Here is a 17,123-nt window from a genome sequence, read left to right as displayed (position 1 = left end):
TTCCTTGTGCAAATGAGAATAAAGATGATCCTTCTACAATGTGACAGCCCTTGAGATATTTGTAGACAGCTGCTAAGTCTCCATTTACAGCTTTTATATTTGGAATGTTCATAATTCCCTCAATCATGACTAAAACTTTAATTGCAACTGCCGAGAAACAGCCCCAAAGCATAATGCTGCCGCCACCATGCTTCACTGTGGGTATTATGTTCTCTTGATGATGTGCAGTGTTGGCGTTTTGCCAAAACATACCTTTTGGAATCCTGGGCAAAAATTTTAAACTTGGTCTCATCAGACCATAACACTTTTCACAGAGATTTTTGGGAGACTTGATTGATTCATGTGTTGGAAAAACATAGCCGAGCTTTGATGTTTTTCTTTGTAAGAAAAGGATTCCATCTTGCCCCCCCCCCCCCCCTCCCCACAGGCCAGAGATATGAAGAGTATGGGAGACATTTGTCACATGCAGTACACAACCAGTACTTGACAGAAATTCCTGTAGCACCTTTAATATGTCTGTTGGTAACTTAACAGGCCAATTTTTTTTCTTGTCTTTTCATCAGTCTTTCAGGGACGTTCAGTTCTAGGCAAAGCTATTATTGTGCCAGATTTAAGCCACTTCTTGATGATATTTTCTCCTGACTGCTAAATTTCAACAATGAGATACCTTTGCTTTGTTGTCAGCTGTTTATGGACCATCGCTTTTACTGTAAAATGCAACTAATAAAATGTCAGCAGAATCCTACCGAACAGTTGAACTCTATATGGGGTTAATCAGAATCCCTATAAATAATGGCAGCTACTATTCAACACGAGTTCAAATGTGATTGAATTCTGAACACAACCACATCCCCAGTTATAAGAGGGTGTTAGGCTAAGTGCCCACGATGCAGAAATGCTGCAGATTTTTTCCGCATCTCCCTGGCAGGAAAAACGCATGCGGATTTTACATGCGTTTTTCCTGCCAGGTAGAAGCGTTTGTCAGCGTTTTTGCATGCGTTTCTGCATGCGGGTTATCAAGCTCTTTTCCAAGCGATTTTAACATCACTTGGAAAAGTGCTTGACAACTTGGTCACACTATATAAATCCATGCAACCGGCATGGATTTATATAGTGTGACCAAGTTAATAGTTAAAAAAAAAGGATAAAAATGGTAAAAAATAAACATTATACTTACCTTCAGATGTCCCGTGGTCTCTTGTACGGCTTGCAATGGTCTAAAAGGACCTGCGGTGACGTCATTTAGTCATGTGACAGGTCACGCGACCGCCGACGTCGCATGACTAAATGACGTCACCGCAGGTCCTTTTAGACCATTGCGAGCCGTACAAGATACCGGACGCATTATACAGGAGACCGGGGAACATCGGAAGGTAAGTATAATGTTTATTTTAAGTTCTTTTTTTAACAAGTACTATGGTACCTGGGTCTGGAGGAGAGTCTCCTCTTCGCCAGACCCGGGTACCATCCGCACATTGAATCACTTAATATCTGCATGTGCACATGTAGTCATGTGGATATTTAAGCGATTCAATGCAAGTCAATGGCGGCAAGTTACACTGCGTGTCCGCAAAATTAATGGACATGCTGCCTATTTTTCCGCAATGATAATCCGCAGCGGAAATTTGCGCTGCATGTGCACAGCACATGCAGATTATCATTGGGGACCATGGGGCACGTATTACCAAGCATTTTTTAAGCGTTTTCGCTGCGGAAATTCCGCGGCAAAAACGCTTGAAAAACGTATAGTGGGCACGAAGCCTTAACACTTATGCAACACAATTATTATAGTTTTTTTTAAATTTACCCCCTCAAAATGGTTTCAGTTTGTTTCTCAATGGATTTGTGCAGATTATGGGTGACCGTACAGGTGTAAAAAGTTATTCTGAAATTCTTCTTCTTGGTATGACACATTTACATGACAAAAACCTGGCTTGTTAAAGGGAATATGTCACCCCCCTGGGCGATACAGACCTGTACTATGGGCGTACAGGTGATAGAAAAGTAAATCTATACATACCTGTATGGCCCATAGCAGAGGCCTGATTGCAGAGAAATCTTGTTTTATAAAGTCTGTTTTCCAGAGGCTTGGCGTCCGGGGGATGCCAAGCAAATCCCTCCTATCTGCTTACTATTCCCCTAAATCGCTGCCTCTGTGCTAAATTACCATATTCCCCCCCATCCTCTGCACGTCACAGGGCCCTGTGACAGGCCCTGTGATGTGCCCTGCTCTCCCTCACCTCCCGCGCATACGCAAAGCGCCGTTCCCATGGAGCGCGCTTTGTTTCCCTCCGGCCCCGTTTGGCTGCTTACTGCCAGCGGAGCGGAAGTCTGTGACTCACCATCGCTTGTGCAATACAAGGCTGCGGCGCAAGGGTTAGACTACCAGTTATCTGGCTGTCTACACTACGTTCCACCTTAAAAAGATGAACAGAAGATCTTGCGAGTCACAGCTCTAATCTAAGCTGATTCACCTCCCGCCTCCGTTGTAGAACCAATAAGCTGTGGCAGGAGTGGGAATAAACTGGAACTTTCAATTTTTAGGGTTTTGGGACAGGCCTGTGTGCGTGTTGTACAGGCAGCAGAACATTGCATGTTATCTGTAGGTAGCAGAGCCCTGTAGGCTCTGTGTCGGCAGATGGTACCTAGCCCCCAGCTTTGGGCAGAGGAGGGGGGGTATGTAACAAAGCCAGAAAAGACTGGGTTAAATCCCAGCACTGCAGGTCTTGATCAGATGCAGCTGGCTAACTTTAACTATGAACCAGGGCCAGTGGTCGCTAGGTGTGTCAGCCTACTGGAAAGTGAGCAAAGTATTGTGCTGCTGGTGAGTGACCAGCCAAAATGTGAGCTATATCTGGGAGACATGCCAGTCTCTCTCTCTGAATAGAGTTTGCATGGGTCAGCTATGAATGCTGAGCAGTCTGTGCGAGCTGCAGAAAACTGTGTGGAAGCTGCAGCCTGTTCAGTGTGAACTGTGCTCGGAGCTGAACATTACTGTTTGGCGCTGGAAGCTGCTGGAGTGCGGGCTGAAGAGGATACCGCAATTTGTGAGATCGTGCCTCTTCTGTGTGTGAAGTTTGCTCCTGGAGAAAGGACTGTATTCTGTTCGGGTGAATCTGCACTCACATATATGTGCCTGCTAAATGACCTGTTTATCTGCTGTTATACCTTTTGTGCCGGAAGAGACTGTTTTTGGTTTTGAATCCCTTGGAGTTGTATGTAAAGAATAAACCTGCATCTGTTTGGACAAACAGCATGGCCTGTGTGAATCCTCCCTAATGCCTACCTGAGAGAGAGTATGTGTAAATATAATAAGTAGAATTTCGATGAAATCGCCCTGGACATAGAGTGGTTAAATCAAGTCTAGAGGGGAAAATCGAGTCCTGGTTGCATCGTTTAATCTGGGCAGTTAATTTCGGCTGTAGGTGTGAGCGCAGACAGTGACACAGCATTATTTCATCCGTCTCGCTACTAGCCGTGTATTTTCCTGCCATCCTCCACTTGAGTTAAGATGTAAACTGAATTAAAATAGGTCAGAGATGCTGGCATGTTCGCCGATATTTGAAATGGCAGCTGCAACCTTTATGCCAAGTCAGAATTCAAAACAGCGGGGGAAGCGGCGCTCCGGGCAGGGAGGGGACGGGTTACTGTGGCAACGACAGAATATCTTATAATGAAAAGTTTTCAGTGGAAATGTACAATGACCGAGGAGAGGCCGGACAGGATGTGTGCGGCTCAGGATATTTGCTTGGGCTTCAAAAGAGAATTCTTAAACTTCATTTTCATTTTTTTTTCCCCCCTGTCATTGGTGCTGTTCCATTGCCGAAGTGTTAAGGTGGCCCTAGCAAAATAACATTTCCAAACTACGTAATGCATTTCTCTTCTGTGGGCAAAGTCATGGGTTATGTAACTGTACACTGGGTTTTTAACATCCTGCGTGAACTTTTAAAGGGCCAGAATGGAGGGAAAAAAATAATAAATATATACAGTACAGACCAAAAGTTTGGACACACCTTCTCATTTAAAGATTTTTCTGTATTTTCATAACTATGAAAATTGTACATTCACTCTGAAGGCATCAAAACTATGAATTAACACATGTGGAATTATACACTTAACAAAAAAGTGTGAAACTACTGAAAATTTGTCTTATACTCTAGGCTCTTCAAAGTAGCCACCTTTTGCTTTGATGACTGCTTTGCACACTCTTGGCATTCTCTTGATGAGCTTCAAGAGGTAGTCACCGGAAATGGTTTTCACTTCACAGGTGTGCCCTGTCAGGTTTAATAAGTGGGATTTCTTGCCTTATAAATGGGGTTGGGACCATCAGTTGTGTTGTGCAGAAGTCTGGTGGATACACAGCTGATAGTCCTACTGAATAGACTGTTAGCTGTTTTTTTCTTGCCATAATACAAATTCTAAGTAAAGAAAAACGAGTGGCCATCATTACTTTAAGAAATGAAGGTCAGTCAGTGCGAAAAATTGGGAAAACTTTGAAAGTGTCCCCAAGTGCAGTTGCAAAAACCATCAAGCGATACAAAGAAACTGGCTCACATGAGGACCGCCCCAGGAAAGGAAGACCAAGAGTCACCTCTGCTTCTGAGGATAAGTTTATCCGAGTCACCAGCCTCAGAAATCGCAGGTTAACAGCAGCTCAGATTAGAGACCAGGTCAATGCCACACAGAGTTCTAGCAGCAGACACATCTCTTCAACAACTGTTAAGAGGAGACTTTGCAGCAGGCCTTCATGGTAAAATAGCTGCTAGGAAACCACTGCTAAGGACAGGCAACAAGCAGAAGAGACTTGTTTGGGCTAAAGAACACAAGGAATGGACATTAGACCAGTGGAAATCTGTGCTTTGGTCTGATGAGTCCAAATTTGAGATCTTTGGTTCCAACCACCGTGTCTTAGTGCGACTCAGAAAAGGTGAACGGATGGACTCTACATGCTTGGTTCCCACCGTGAAGCATGGAGGAGGAGGTGTGATGGTGTGGGGGTGCTTTGCTGGTGACACTGTTGGGGATTTATTCAAAATTGAAGGCATACTGAACCAGCATGGCTACCACAGCATCTTGCAGCGGCATGCTATTCCATCCGGTTTGCGTTTAGTTATTTTTCAACAGGACAATGACCCCAAAGACACCTCCAGGCTGTTTCTGGGCTATTTGACCAAGAAGGAGAGTGATGGGGTGCTACGCCTGATGACCTGGCCTCCACAGTCAAGAGACCTGAACCCAATCGAGATGGTTTGGGGTGAGCTGGACCGCAGAGTGAAGGCAAAAGGGCCAACAAGTGCTAAGCATCTCTGGGAACTCCTTCAAGATTGTTGGAAGACCATTTCCGGTGACTACCTCTTGAAGCTCATCAAGAGAATGCCAAGAGTGTGCAAAGCAGTCATCAAAGCAAAAGGTGGCTACTTTGAAGAACCTAGAATATAAGACATATTTTCAGTTGTTTCACACGTTTTTGTTAAGTATATAATTCCACATGTGTTAATTTATAGTTTTGATGCCTTCAGTCTGAAAGTACAATTTTCATAGTCATGAAAAGACAGAAAAATCTTTAAATGAAAAGGTGTTTCCAAACTTTTGGTCTGTACTGTATACACACGTGTGTATATATATATATTATGAGTGAGAGATATATTGCGGTATGTATGTGTACATACCCATACATACTAGCTGTCTGATATATATGTGTATATATATATGTGTGTGTGTGTATATGTGTATATATATATTATATATGAGAGAGATATGTATATGTTGATACATTTTGCGTGTTTTAAGATATACTATGTGTCTATATATTTTGTGTATATATAATCTCACACGTGTACTTCTATAAAAATTAATGAATAAATTATTAAATTATATGCTTATTCATTTTTTTTATACTCATTTTTTATGCCTTAGTAGCCGGATTTGGTCTGATTCAACAAGGCTGTCATTTTGTGTGTGTTGATGAACAGTCTGCTGGAATAAGATGCCCCAAAGTCATTAGGATGACATCATGCACCTTAAAATTTAATTTGACGCGTCTTTCAGCCGCCATGCGCCACCAAAGAGAATATACTGTAGTAATGTATGGAAATGAATGTGTCATAATTTACAGCACATTTGTTCCCTTAAATCAGTGGTCCCCAACCTTTTTTGCACCAGGGACCGGCTTGAAGCAAGATCATTTTTCCATGGCCCAGCAAGGAGGGGGTGGGGTGGGCGGGGCTTTGGTCATATGGGGGCGGGGTAATGGAGGGATTTGGAGTTTAGTGCATACTTATCATATAGTGTAAACCAGGTCCCCGCCAGGAGCTATGCCAGGAGCCCCACATAATGTGCTGTGCCAGGAGCCGCATCACTGAGGCCCCATCACGCCCTGCAGCAGGACAGGGCAGCTGTCCTGACAGCTGCTGTTCAGCTGCATTTACTTCATCCCAGGGGCGGACACAGACTGTAGTGGGCCCCTGTGCAAGAAATTTTTGGGGGCCCCCCCCGCCCTTCATAAGGCAACAAAGTTATGTAAACATAACCCCCCCATGTGCATCTCTCACCCCCCCATGTGCAGCTCACCCCCGTGCATCTCTCATCCCCCTCCGTGCATCTCTCATCCACCCCCCGTGCATCTCTCATCCACCCCCCGTGCATCTCTCATCCACCCCCCGTGCATCTCTCATCCACCCCCCGTGCATCTCTCATCCACCCCCCGTGCATCTCTCATCCACCCCCCGTGCATCTCTCATCCACCCCCCGTGCATCTCTCATCCACCCCCCGTGCATCTCTCATCCACCCCCCGTGCATCTCTCATCCACCCCCCGTGCATCTCTCATCCACCCCCCGTGCATCTCTCATCCACCCCCCGTGCATCTCTCATCCACCCCCCGTGCATCTCTCATCCACCCCCCGTGCATCTCTCATCCACCCCCCGTGCATCTCTCATCCACCCCCCGTGCATCTCTCATCCACCCCCCGTGCATCTCTCATCCACCCCCCGTGCATCTCTCATCCACCCCCCGTGCATCTCTCATCCCCCCCGTGCATCTCTCATCCCCCCGTGCATCTCTCATCCCCCCCGTGCATCTCTCATCCCCCCCGTGCATCTCTCATCCCCCCCGTGCATCTCTCATCCCCCCCGTGCATCTCTCATCCCCCCCGTGCATCTCTCATCCCCCCCGTGCATCTCTCATCCCCCCCGTGCATCTCTCATCCCCCCCGTGCATCTCTCACCCCCCCCGTGCATCTCTCACCCCCCCCGTGCATCTCTCCCCTCCCCCATGTGCATCTCTCATCTCTCCCCTCCCCCCCATGTGGATCTCCCATTCCCCCCACTCCTAGTTAATTGTATTTAAAAAAAAATAAAACTTGTTATACTTACCCCCATGCGATCCCTGCAGAATCCTGGCGCTCGTCCAAATCGCTGACACCAGGTTCTACTGACTTCCGGCCATGTGACGGCGCCGTCACATGACCGGAAGTCAGGGGAATCATGAAGGTGCTGCCGCAGCAGCGCAGCGCTGAGATGTCCCGGACCCGGCGCTTAGCATGCGGCCGGGGGCCCCATGAGGAGAGAGACGCACAAGAGGGGGGCTCCTACCGGCCGGGCCCCATACTGGAGTCAGGGCAGTCATGCCCTGATGGCGGCCCTGCTGGAGGCTGGAGGGGCCCCCTCTCCCCGCGGACCGGCGGTTGGGGACCTCTGCCTTAAATTATGATGGATTTGTCGGGCCATGCAGCCACACCTCCTCCCACTAAACTCCCATCTACTTTTCAAAAAATTGCCAGTGCTGGCATAAAATTTACAAAAGTGGCTAATTTTTGGCACAAGTATGAGTTGTGCAAAAAAAATGTACAACATTTCAAACATTTTTATGTCTGAATTATGGCACAAACTGTTGAATTGATACCATAGAGAATGAACTGTGGCGCTGCAAACAATCAGTTGTCATCATTGCTCCCCTCGTTAAGCTGTAGTACAGCACTTGACCGCTGTTATCGTGGATTAGCTGCAGCTGTCACATGCTGACCGCTTATAAACCGGAACGGGAGGACTGCTGGAGGGCAAACGCTGGATCTGTGGGGAAAAGAGGTTAGAATAGTTTTCTGTTCGTTTTCAGTAATAAAACATTATATAGTAAGCGCCCTCCTCTATGGCTGCAGGCACCCAAAATGATTATTATTTAGATGTATTTTAAAAGGTAGACATGTATAAGTCATCTACTTTAGACTGTCCCTTAAAAGGAATCAGCAGTTTTTCGCTATCCCGTCTGAGAGCAGCATGATGTAAGGATAGAGACCCTGATTCCAGCGCTGTGTCACTTACTGGGCTACTTGATGCAGTTGTGATAAAATCACTGTTTTATCTGCTGCAGATCTAGCCTTTCTCTGAATGCTGAGCTCTGTATAACCCCACCCACACCACTGATTGACAGCTCTCTGTGTATACTGTGCATAGGCAGAAAGCTGCCAATCAGTGGGGGGTTGTACAGAGCTCATGAATATGGAGGTATAAAATTGCTCTGTGGATACAACAAAATGTAAAAACCTGTCATTAGCGGAGTTATATCCATGTTAAAGAAAATAAACCATCAACATATAATTTACACCTAGAATTGTTGTCCTTTGTCACATCATTACAAATCCTATTATTATCCTCATCTTTATTACATCTATTTTTTCCCTCTGTTTTTCAAATACAAAATTAGGAAATTAGGACTCATCGCCAAATTCTCCTGTTTTTTCTGCTGTATAGGAGTAGGTGATGTACAGCTGCTTACCGGGCTCTGAACAATCCCTACTTATTGGGCTTGGTTCACACTTATTTTTTTAGGAGGATTTTGGATTGGATCTGCTTCAAAATCCTTCTGGAAATGCAGTGAAAAATCAACGATGAGTTTTTTGAATTTTTTTTTTTCCAACGAAGTTTTACAAACCTTACCCCGGGGAAAAAAGTGGCATGATATTTCTTAGAGGCTGATTTGTCTTGCAGTCTTCTCCAAACTTGACACTGTCCAGTCAAAAGGCTTCAAAACTCATCAGATTTTTCCGGCAAAAAAAAAAATAAACTATTTGTGAAAAAAAAAAAAAAGAAGCTGATTACAAAGAGATCATCTGTATTATGCAGTGCCACCACGGGGGAAACTGAGAACTGGGCCTCATTCAAACGTCCCTGTTGCACGTACATGTTGTATCCATTTTTTTTCATGGATACATATACCCATTATAATCTATGCTGCTGTTCATAGACCGCATGTTCTTGCCGATCTTACAGAGATATGTCCGTTTTTTCTGCCAGCACAGATGACAAGGGCCAATACAAGTCTATGGCTCTGTGAAAAACACGTACAGCACATGGATGGCAGCTTCTCTATGTAGGCAGCTCTATTGTTAAGAGGAAGATGAGAGACACCAGACCCAACAATGCAGACGAGCTGAAGGCTGCTATCAAAGCAACCTGGGCTTCCATAACACCTCAGCAGTGCCACAGGCTGATCGCCTCCATGCCACGCCGCATTGATGCAGTAATTGATGCAAAAGGAGCCCCGACCAAGTACTGAGTGCATTTGCTGAACATACATTTCAGTAGGCCAACATTTCAGATTTTAAAAACCTTTTCAAACTTGTTATAAAGTATTCTAATTTACTGAGATAATGACTTTTGTGTTTTCATTGGCTGTAAGCCATAATCATCAACATTAACAGAAATAAACACTTGAAATAGATCACTCTGTTTGTAATGACTCTATATAATATATGAATTTCACTTTTTGGATTGAAGAACTGAAATAAATAAACTTTTTGATAATATTCTAATTTAGTGAGATGCACCTGTATATATGCATATGGGTAATAAAGGAAAAATGCTGGCAAAGTAATGAAAAGATATATGTAACACCCTATGTATTTCAAAGTATGAGGGATGACTGTAAAATCAATTGCCAAGGGGTCAAGTATACAAAGTAGAACTCTTGTGTTAAATGACCCCCATACATGTTAGCACATAGCTATGAACAGCATGAAATAGCCACACATTCCTTACCTATAGTGCTGGTGTATGTCTTGTAATCCCAACGCGCGTTTCGCTTGGGCTTCGTCCGGGGCTTGTTGCTACTCGCTTACTTGTTGCTACTATATGTATATGATAGACCACATGGTTATTTTATTTGCAATTTTAATAGAATTTTCTAAATAAGGATTTTATTTTTTATCCTGAGATCAGATATTAGTGGGAGTCCTCTCTATTTCATGACTGTGGTCCAGACATATATTTATTTCATATTTATTCCCGTTTGTCCCTTGAGAATTCCAAGTTCTTTTCTTCTTATTTCCTTTTTTTTTTTTTTTTTCTTTTTTTAAATCCACCGTCCGGTTCCAGAAATACAGGCCTTCCTATTTGATGCTAATTTTTATGGTCAAGGGGGTGTTGATAAAACAATGCAGCCTAGAGACACGCCTGCAGAGAATCCTGTGACCACCAAATAAAAAGGCCCATATCTCTAGAACTGTATGGCGGATTAAAAATAAAAAAAGCATAAATAAATTGGGAGCAGCAGGAGTTAAATAGGAGCAAAAACCGGACACTTGTGGTCTCTTTTAAATAGAAAATTGCTGCCGCATGTGAAGTGGTCATACTCGTTACTGCTGTACATCGCAGCTTGATCCATTTTGGAGGAGACTAATCTGAACTCTTGGTAATTCTAAAAGCCTGTGTGTGTGTCTGTGTGTGTTTGATGGGAATTGAAACAAAAGTTGTATTCACGGGCAGCGGGGAGAAAATGAAAACCCTGCTTTGTAATCGGCTTATCCCAAACTGGAAGAATTCAGGCTCTCAGCAGCGACTTGTCACACAGAATTCAGCAAGTGCTTCCAATGGCGTCTTTAAGCTCTTTGCGGAGAGGAACGCTTAACCCTTCTCAGCCCGTCCTGCTTCTTAGCCCCACAGTGGTGGTGTTGGCTGTAATTTTATATTTTATGTATTGTGCCATAGCTCCCTTAAATGTTCTATGCTCTGCGTGTAGAATATAACTCAATGAGAACTGATGTATAACATTCTTAAACATTATACGAATATGTTGGAGCCTTTATGGTTAATATCTGTTTCTTGAAAGTTTTATTTCCCATTTGACTGCCATTAAGTCCTGTTCAAATAAATGGTACTGAGTTGCAATATCAGACACAACCACTACCAGAAGGGTGGCGCTGTGCCTGGTAAACCATGAACAGGATGCAAACCCTTTAATTGACAGTAGGTCCCTTGCCTATCTACTATTAATTGTCTATACTAAGGATAGACTGTCAGCTTTGCAATATAAAATAACCCCTTGAATTCACACCTTTATATTGCCTCCTGCTCTGGTAGACTGAAGCCGTTCATTTTAATAACCACCATGTAATGCTACAATTTCACATGCCTAGTGGGAAAAAAACTGCAAATTGAAGGGGTTGTTTAAACCGATCCTTTTCATTTTTATTTTATATTTCAGTATCACATGAAAATTAGCAACTTTTTATTATATGTTATCAGAGAAATTTTCTTTCTCCTCCTGGATTGAGCTTTCATTCTCCGTTTTTATGGGTAAAATCTGTATTTAGTTCTGAGATAGGTGACAGTTGGTGCTTTTATAATTCTATTAAAGGGGGAGGAGGAGCTAGAGGCAGAGACATTCTGCTGCAAGTTCTCCTGAAGTGACAATTGGTCTCCATAGAACGTTATGAGCACCAACTGTCACCTCCAGAAAACAAAATCTTGAGCATTTTTTTTTTTTGTGGAAGGCAAGTGAAGCACACAGCCCACCTCCAAACTTATGGATAATGGTCCTCGCTGATTCAGAGATCATTGGGTCCCTAGTTTCTGTTGTGAGCTAGCCAGGAACCTGTAAAGGAAAATAATTCTTTGCAGGCAGGTAGCCCATGATGCATATGTGAACATGACCTTAGAGTACATTAACACACTGCAGTCAGCACGAATATATTCTGCCTTGATCATTGCAAGATAATAATGTTATGATGGCTGCAATTTCATGGTAATGACAGCAAAAAAAGTTGAATACTAGTCTGTTTGTCTTCTCTTTGAAGAAAGTCTTTTATTTCATTTTTGGCCATTTTTTGGGGAATTTTTCTGAACTTGTTTCCTCTGGCTAAAAACTAACAAAAGTAGGTGGCTATGTTCTGATGTTATAATACCGTATGAAGAGCAGATGATTGGTATGGTGGACAGTGGTGCAGGCGTGATAGGGGCTTCCTCTATAAACATTAGGGCGGAAAATAGCGCAAAGAGGTTCTTATCCAACAAACATTAAAGGTATTTTTATCAGATTATGCTAACCTGATCTATGGTATTATACGTTTTTAAGTTGATGTTCAGCTGCTGCGGATCCACGGGTTGTAAAAACGGATGAGTATGAGGATCTGGAGAATTTGTGGATACCTCCCTAGCTGCCGATTATCAAAGACCATCAATTCACAGAAAATTATTAACTTGCTTTTTTTATTCAACGCGTTTCAGGAAACAACTACGTACACAGGTGTATGTGGTTGTTTCCTGAAGAAATGCCTGACAATTCTAAACGCGTTGAATATAAACTGCAGGTTAATAAATTATGGAAGATTATGTCTTTTTAATGTCTACATGCAGATATCCCAAAAGCATGTAAACCAGGCTTTTTATTCACCTGAACACGAGGACGGCTTTACTTCTTCTGGTGCTAATAGCCTGTTCCTGAGCATCTTTAATTCCAACATGTAAACTAGCAATGAAATGAATCGCCTGCATTTAGCTTACTAAACATGAGGCATTTGTAAAGCCAGGAGTGGGCGGGTGTATGAACACGCGCCAAGGAAACTAGTTCTTCAGTTGTATTTTTTTTTCTTCCCCCTTTTATCCACAGACTGGCTTATTCCTCAGCTATAGGACAAGTCTGGGTTAACTCGCATGTGACTCACCCCTCGTACCCAATTAGCAGCAGCAACCCCATTAAAAAGATTTTCTCCTCTGAGCATTTCAATTACAGGCAATCATATCTAAAGTAATGAGAGCTACTCTGAGCTAGTTTACGAGACGTATGCTGGGAATTGGCCTGCAAAGCCTAATTGCCGATATTGTATATCAAGGATTTCATTCGGGAACATTTTATATTACTTTGATTTTGCATCATAATAATGCAGCAAAACTGGCTCATCTTCTAGGCTGTTTGCCAGAGTATCCTAGGTAAATATTCCCAGAGATCTGCAGAGTCAGACCTATGTAGGCTTTCCTTAGGCCACAGCCCCACTATCAGTATTCGGTCAGTTTTTTTCTCAGGAGTGGGAGCCAAAACCAGGAGTGGGTGATAAATGCAGAATTGGTGACTTGTTTCTATTATACCTTTTCTCTATAGTTCCTCACCTGGTTTTGTCTCCCACTCCTGAGAAAAAATACTGACCAAATACTGATAGTGGGGCCGTGGTCTTAGATGAAAAGTCGCCTTCACACATAATAATCCTGCAAGCATTTCTGACTATAAGATTTTTTTTTAACCACCCACCTGTTAAATGGATGTCCACTTTTTTTTATCAAAATGATCAATATTTTGTGTTGATCTAAAGGTGTTTTATGGGAAAGTACTATTTATTGCCAGGGGCATCTCTGTGCATTTTGTATAATCTGTGCCTATAAATGTAGCTTGGTCCTGTTCACTTGAATGGGATTAAGCTGCTGCATCAGCCACGGCCGCTACCAGATCTATTGTGCTGAGCCTGGTAGACAATGAAGGAGACGCAGTGCGGCGGCCCCTTCAGTCTGCTGGGGGTCAGACCCCTACCAACAGTTTTTGAAAACCCCTTTTACAATATGTATTTATTTATTATGCTTACTTATATAGCGCCATTAATTCCACAGTGCTTTACAGATGTCGTCGTCGTCGTCGTCGTCGTCGTCGTCGTCATCAATCATCATCATCATCATCGGGGCTCACAATCTAAATTCCCCATCAGTATGTCTCTGGAGTGTGGGAGGAACCGGAGGAAACCAGCGCAAGCACGGAGAGAACATACAGCTACAAAGAAACAGTGCTCACCACTGAGCCACCATGCTTCCACAAATTATTGTGGCTCTAGTTCTGATACAAAACACCAAGAGTTCAATGATAAAATGCTGTCTACTTGCAGCCAATACCAGATGGTGCTTACTGCCTACAGACTGGGGTAAAAATAATTTTAAGTGATCTCTGATCACACTGTGGTGTAGTGGAAGAGACCCTGATTACAGAGCTGTGTCACCTAATAGGCTCTGTTTTACTGTTTCAATACAAACAGTGTTTTATCAGCAGCATATTATCACTAATATTATCACTAGAAGACTAGGTGTCTCATGCCTCTTGGTCCAATCACACCCCCACCACTGATCAGCAGCTTTCAGTCAATATACAATGTATACAGAAAGCTGCCAATCACTGGTGTGGGGCGGAGTTATATAGGGCTCAACAGTGCGAGCCCTGCTAGATCTGCAGCAGAGAAAATTGTGCAACCAGTAGACAAAGTTAAACGTTGCTGGATTAAATGTCTCTGCCCCTACATGCTGCTGCTGTAAGATTACTTGGCAAAAACCTGATGACATATTCCCTTTAAAGGGAATCTGTCACCAAGTTTTTACTACGCAATATGAGAGCAGCATGATGTAGGGGCAGATACCCTGATTCCATCGAAGTATCACTTACTGGGCTGGTTGCTGTAGTTTTGATTAAAAACTGTTTGTTTTCTGTGCTGCATGTCTACCAGTTCTCTGAATGCTGAGCCCCGTATAACCCCGCCCAGACCACTAATTGGCAATTTTCTGCCTATGCACCGTGTACATTAAAAGCTGCCAATCAGTAGTGGGGGTGGGTTTATACAGAGCACATGAATATAGAGTACTCCATGCCAGCAGGTTTACTAGTCCTTTAGTAATAATCTCCTGTTGATAAAACTGCAAAACTACTGCAAGCAGCCCAGAAAGTGACATGTCGCTGGAATTAGGGTCTCTGTCTCTACATCCTGCTCCTGGATTAGGTTGCAAAAACCTGGTGACCGATTCTCTTTTAAGAGCACATAGGAATCCCGATGAGAATACAACTTTTGTCAATGATCTGTATTAGTTGCTATAACCAGGGGTGAGTCCTCTGTATGGCTGCTTGTATGTGACGCAGGACTAATTTCAGTTGCTGTGTAAATGTTATGGGTTGATGCTAACAATTGTGTGTTTTTACAGATCACTACACACTGGAAAACGTCTCCGGATATTCCCTGTTTCTGCTCCCACGGAGGCACTAGTTGGCACAGGTCAGTGATCCAAGACTTGGCTGTTTCTTTTAGGACCACCTCTATCCATGTGTCCTGTGCATATCGTAGAGGGGGCATCCGCTGGGTCAGAGCCCAGAGCCAGCCTGTCCATTTCCTACATGGGATATTAGATTCTTCCTGCAGGCAAAGGGAAAATGTATAGCTGTAGCTTTCTCCTTGCTATAATTAATTTCTGGGGGTTTCTGAAGCTGATCCCACAGTGTTGTATTTTATTCCTTCCCCCTGCCCTGCTCTATAAATGCCTATTTTCTCTCTCTGTCCTAATGTCATGCAAGGTGAGGGAAACACTATGTGCAACATGAAGGGAAGAGAGGGAGGAAGCCCAAACACTAGGGAATGGGGGAGTGGAGACCCCTAGGCAGATCTATTATCACCCTGCCTACCCTATCCTCCCTGTATAGGTTCCACACCTATCGCCGAGCCCTGAATGTCCCTAGAGCTTGGCCCTAGATAAGGTGGGAACGGGGTGAGAGCTAGTCAGGCCCCACTACAAACTAAAGACAACATGGTAAACAAACAAAGGGGATACACTTAGCTTGAGCAGACACCAGAGAGATAACGCCAACTGTCCTCCAAGGGCACCAGAGAAGAAACTAGCCAACTGCCAGTGCCAAGCTTGCACAGAGGAACATAGAGCGATCACCGGCGCCTCTCTGGAGAAACTGAGAGTTTTTAACTACCAAGCAAGGGTGTGTCAAACAGCAGCAGAAGGTGGAAGTAGCTGCTGGGTCCTAAACAAAGAAGGATATAACTATACAAAAGAGATGAGAGGATCAAGAAGGCGTCTGCAATGCCAAGCGCAGTGACCTTCTGCAGCCAGCTCCAGAGCGACTGTCTGTCACACCTGACACACCTGTGACACCTATGTAGAATGGGTATGTTCATTCTAGTGTGTTTTTAAAGCAGCACTTTGTGCTCTGGGTCAGTCAGATTGCTGCTACTCGTCCCTCTGTCTCCATTTCCCGATTCGTTGCACATTTGCATGCCAGGCTTAATGAAAGGAGCATTGGAATAAGATGAGCCTCATTCATTAAGATGTGCTCGACTCTTAATGAATCAGATGCATCTTACAACTACCGCGCTCCTCCACTGCAAATGTTTCCCCAGCCAGGGCCTGGCGTACATTTTCCGTCATAATTTACGCCACTACAGTGGCATATATTTTGGTTCATTTGCCAGGTGGGCTTTACCACGCTCCTCCCACCCCAGCTGTGTCCATTTTGGCACTATAACGCCAAAAGTCGCAAATCTTTGAAGTTGTGCAACATTTTGTACCAGAATTCTGGTGAAAACACATTGATGAATTGGGCACTATGTGAAATCCTGCAGCTGCATACCCTTCCTCTCCTCCTCTCTTTTTTTCTGTTTACTCTTTTACACTAAATAGATTTTTTTTCAGGGCGTTATGCAAATCACATTTGTAATGGTAGATCAGCTGTAATACAACACAGTTTACACTACTTTGATCCTCCAATATTGTGATTTTTAAACCCTACACACAGGAATAAATCCTATATAGGTTTTAATTTATAGGGTCAGTGGCTCTTTAAATATATTGTCTTGGTAATAAATACAGGTTATCTGGGAGTGCTGAGCATTTGGAGTTAGTGTCAGGCTTCCTATAATCCACCCGGGACATATAGAAGAAAGGTGAGAAAACTCAAGGTGATTTGTCAATTAGTAAGACGGGATCTAGTTTTTATTGGGCTACATGCCCATCAAGTTAACCAGCGTTTCATCTCATAAAACCAAGCCTTCATGCATCAGCCTGCATTATCCCAATGAACGCGTTGTTTTATGGCTATATCTGATC

The 17,123-nt window shown here is 43.6% G+C and overlaps 1 protein-coding gene across 2 annotated transcripts in view; it reads left to right on the top strand.

Annotated features, from left to right (window-relative positions):
• Positions 1–17,123, top strand: part of MRPS31 (mitochondrial ribosomal protein S31) — a 46,702-nt gene that overhangs the window by 15,720 nt on the left and 13,859 nt on the right. For both annotated transcript variants that reach the window (XM_073662590.1, XM_073662589.1), the window contains exon 5: positions 15,219–15,289. In XM_073662590.1, coding sequence (XP_073518691.1) covers positions 15,219–15,289 — 71 coding nt within the window. The remainder of the gene's footprint in view (positions 1–15,218; positions 15,290–17,123) is intronic.

This window comes from Phyllobates terribilis, unplaced genomic scaffold (assembly GCF_046119375.1).
Source record: "Phyllobates terribilis strain yellow unplaced genomic scaffold, ASM4611937v1 Scaffold_2__4_contigs__length_985480577, whole genome shotgun sequence".
Lineage (NCBI taxonomy): Eukaryota > Metazoa > Chordata > Amphibia > Anura > Dendrobatidae > Phyllobates > Phyllobates terribilis.
The sequence above is the reverse complement of the archived record's forward strand: the minus strand, read 5'-3'. Positions and strand labels throughout refer to the sequence as shown.